This window comes from Psammomys obesus, unplaced genomic scaffold (genome assembly GCF_907164565.1).
Source record: "Psammomys obesus unplaced genomic scaffold, mPsaObe1.curated_primary_1811, whole genome shotgun sequence".
NCBI lineage: Eukaryota > Metazoa > Chordata > Mammalia > Rodentia > Muridae > Psammomys > Psammomys obesus.
Window position 1 is genome coordinate 2,762,755 of NW_026596225.1, and position 3,936 is coordinate 2,766,690.

At 43.9% G+C, this 3,936-nt stretch overlaps 1 protein-coding gene across 1 annotated transcript in view; it reads right to left on the minus strand.

Moving 5' to 3' along the window:
* Positions 1–1,012: 1,012 nt before the first annotated feature.
* The window catches only part of Ccny (cyclin Y), a 109,531-nt gene continuing 106,607 nt past the window's right edge, over positions 1,013–3,936 (minus strand). The window contains exon 10 of the mRNA XM_055595790.1: positions 1,013–3,312. Coding sequence (XP_055451765.1) covers positions 3,196–3,312 — 117 coding nt within the window. The 3' untranslated portion in view covers positions 1,013–3,195. The remainder of the gene's footprint in view (positions 3,313–3,936) is intronic.

Consider the following 3,936-nt stretch of genomic DNA (forward strand, 5'->3'; position numbering starts at 1 on the left):
ATATCAACATAACTAAAAAAATAGAGCAGGAAGGCAGACATTATTTGTTCTATGTACATATGTTTATTTAACTTATTAAATATCTACAGTGAACCAAGAATATATATTAAAAACTCAAAGCTTAAAATATGGCCCCAGGTTGCAAGTCCCCAAAGCAGCAGGAATATTCGAAATCACGACTCACCAGATTCCACCTTGAAGCTCACTCAGCTAAGCAGCAAAATCCCCTGTACCGAGCGAAACACCAAGCTGGAAACGGTCCAGGCAAAGAGCACAGAGAAGGAACACAGAAGAGCTAGCCCAACAGCTGGAGGCATGAGGCCTCAGCTGGTCTCACCTGAGCATTAAGGCATGAGAGCACCTCTACGGCCTTCAGGGTCTTGTCATTTTTTACTTCACTAACTCAACTCCTTTCCTCTCCCAGGTAAAAAAAGCAAAACAAAATTTACCAGGATGTGTGTTTACTCTCCAACAACTTGTATTTGCTGTTTAAATCAAGTCTAAAGTCAGGAAACTGTGGCTTTCTCCATCCTTTCCCAGCGACAATGAGCTCGTCACTAAAGGCTGCCCTGACACAGCATTCCTGAGCAGCTTCCAGTATTGGCTGCTGGACACCAAACTACTTTGCAAAGTTACAGTCACTACGATTTAGCAACACATACTATTAGACTTGTTTTGTGTTTTTCTTCTTTTTCTTTTGGCAAACCTAGAACAACCCAGAAAACAAAAAGTAAGTCTTCATTATTGTACAGGAAAATGAAATGAGCCTCTACCTACATGCCTAGTAATCCAGACTAAAAGGTACAACTGAAATCCTTAGTGCAAGAGAAACAATCAATTAATACAGATTAACACTCACTGATAAGTAGGGAAAAGTTTCTTATTCAGAGGTAGAGTCCAGTGCACAAAGCTTCAACACAACAGTCAACAGTCTGAGGAAAGTGAGCCAGGCTGTAAGGGGTCACTGCGGATGCCAGATGCCAGACTGTGCATACATACAACAAATAGACTGTACAATCTTTCAAAGTAGTTTAATAAACTCCACAAAATAGTATCAGGTGCATTGAAATATTTACATTAAGTCAATTTCCAAATCTCCCGTTCAAATAAAAGGAATAAAAATAAGATTTCTGCTATTAAGTCAGCAGTTCTTTCCTGAAATGGGCTGGCAAAATAAGGTATTTTACAGGAGAGGAAGGAATTCATCTAAGAGGTATTCATATTTGGCTAAGAAAATAGGTCCCTTTTAGAGTTATAGAGATGAGAGAATACAAAATGATACTTTCTACATTTTAGACCTCTTTTTACAGTTCTTGAAGAGCGAAGCTGATCCTGGTTCCCACTCAGAGAAAATCATCAAAGGTGCAGTGGGAGGGGAGTTAACTTTTCACTTCCTGCATTTGGAAGATTAGACCAAAACTTGCTCATACTTTTGACTGAAAACATGACTGCACAAGACAGACGTCACTGAACCTTGACTAACACTTCTGGTTCCATGCTCTTGGGATTTTGACATTTCGTTCCTTCTATTTCCAAAGTGTGCTCCAAGGTGAGGGGTCTGTTGGGGTCAGGCATATGATTTTAGGGTATTCAAAACTAACATACAATTCTAAACTTTTTCAAGCTCACCATTTCGTGTAACAAACCGAATGCTAGCGTTTATCTCAAGTGTTGCAAACAGTGAAAAACTCACAAACCTTGGTCACTGCAACCTAAGAAGACGGGCAGAAGAGATGCACTGTGACTGAGTGTCCAGTTCTTAGACTCCACGTCAGATTTTCTCTTTGATAGGACACCGTTAACCCATTTATTTCTCAATCTCAATACAAGATTCTAATCTAGCCCCAAGGCAAATCAGAAACAGTCAGAAAACACAAATGTTGGTTATAATCAAGGAAGCATGAACCTTCACAGTTTGTATAGCTTCTCCGAGCACCCACAATGAAAATGCAAGTTGAGCTTTTTTTATTTATTTAATCACTCTGTGAAAAATACCTCAGGAAATAGTAATATTTTTCCCCTTTAGTGATCTCCCCACTGGAACACCCACCCACCCACTCCCCGTTTTCTAAATTTTAGATTTTTAAAAAAATTGTATACAAATAGACTAAATTTGATTTAAAGTAAACATACAAAAGTCGAGAAGAATATTGCTTGCAACAATGGACATGGAAGTAGAAGAATGACCAGGCAGGGAGCACATAGACACGGCTCCTCACAATGAGGTCAGAAAAACCTGGCTTCCCAGATGCTTCTCTATCCAAGATGCCTGTGCTGAGGACCTTCGCCTTCAGCCACAAAGTCTGAGTTTTGTAATTATACTTTCACATTAGCAGAAAAAGAGAACCTGGGAAGGAGAGGAGGTGACAAAAGCAGAAACCAAGAACAAGCAATTGCAAGAACACTGGAAGGCACAAGCACCTGTGTAGTCTAGACAGTGTTCTTGGGGGGCGGAGAGGGATGCTTTCGGTTCAGCACTGCAGTCACGTTAATCCTGCTGCTGTTGGAAGAGAATCCTATAAAACAGGTGTGTAGAAGCACAACCAGCACATCTAACTTGTGAGGAAGAAAGCTCAGAAGACAGCTAGAGAAAATGGTGCAGAGATAAACAATCAGTACTATTTATTTGGATGTCTGTGCCATGGTGGGTACAAACTATGTTCTCTGCTCTGTGGGATCAAAACCGAACCACAATAAAAAGGAGCAACACTCCCTCCCCAATCCCAAGAGAGCAGCAAGAAGGAATGCAGGAACCTTACAGAGCATGACCCAAGGGCACACGTGGCGCTCCTGATGTGGATGTGCGTTCAGCTCTGCTACCGACGTGTGGCTCTGCCTGGTCCCGACAGCCAGCCAAAGACCCAGGAACAGCCACACTACCAAGTACTCTCTGCCTCAACACAACTCCCTTTCCTTCATCTCCTCCTCCAGGATTAGAGTCTGTTTCCTCCATGAAAGAAATGCTGTTCATGACGGCCGGGAAGGCTTGACACCGGATTTCCAGAACACTGATCTCACGTCCCTTAAAGCCTCTGTGTACACCCACATGGTGCAGAGGTGGGCGTGAAGGCAGCCTTGATGGGGCTATGCGTTAAAAACAGAAGGAAAGGAGAAAAACAAACAAAACCCCACCCAAATTCATCTCTTCTCAAACAAGAGGAGACACTGTGGGATGGCCTCAGGAGGGTACCCCAGTTAGGAGATAATGGCTGGGGACCACCGTGGCAGAATCAGGTTGTCAGCACTTGCTGAACGCTTCCTCGTGGGTTTTCTCAGGTCCTTGTACTTGTCTTCACAGAGACGAGAAATGGCCTGAGAGAGAGAAAGACAGTGAGGGTCAGGGCACATACCAGGTCCCCTGGGGACTCCCTTACCCAGAGGCTCTGCACGGCTGCCCCTCTGCTGGCCCAACAGGCTTTGCCGCCCAGCACAACTCCAACCCTACTGCAGCAGAGGAGGTGTCCAGGACTTGGCTTAGGAGCCAGGGTAAACTGACATGCTGGGTGGGAGCGAGACCAGACCAAGGGGTTTTATGACGGAGAGGCCACACAGGGCTAGGATGGAAAGACTCTAGTCTGGAGCCAGCACAAACCTGCCAGCGATTTTAATAGGGCATGTTAAAATTCAAAATTGCATTTTAGGAAAAGAACTCCAGTGGCAGCAGAGAAGATGGACTGGGGGAGAGAAACAAGGCAGCAACCACGTTGAAGCCAAGTGGCCAACTGGGAGAGCAGAAAGACTCCAGGCTAAGCAGTCTCACACCAAGCATGGTGCACACAGTATATGCGGACAATAAAAACACAAGTCAGGGGCATCCAAGTTCTTGGATCAAGTTCTTTTATTTAGATTTCCTAAGATTGGCAATTGTTACTTCTTATGAATAGTGTGTGTGTGTGTGTGTGTGTGTGTGTGTGTGTGTGTGTGTGTGTGTGTGTG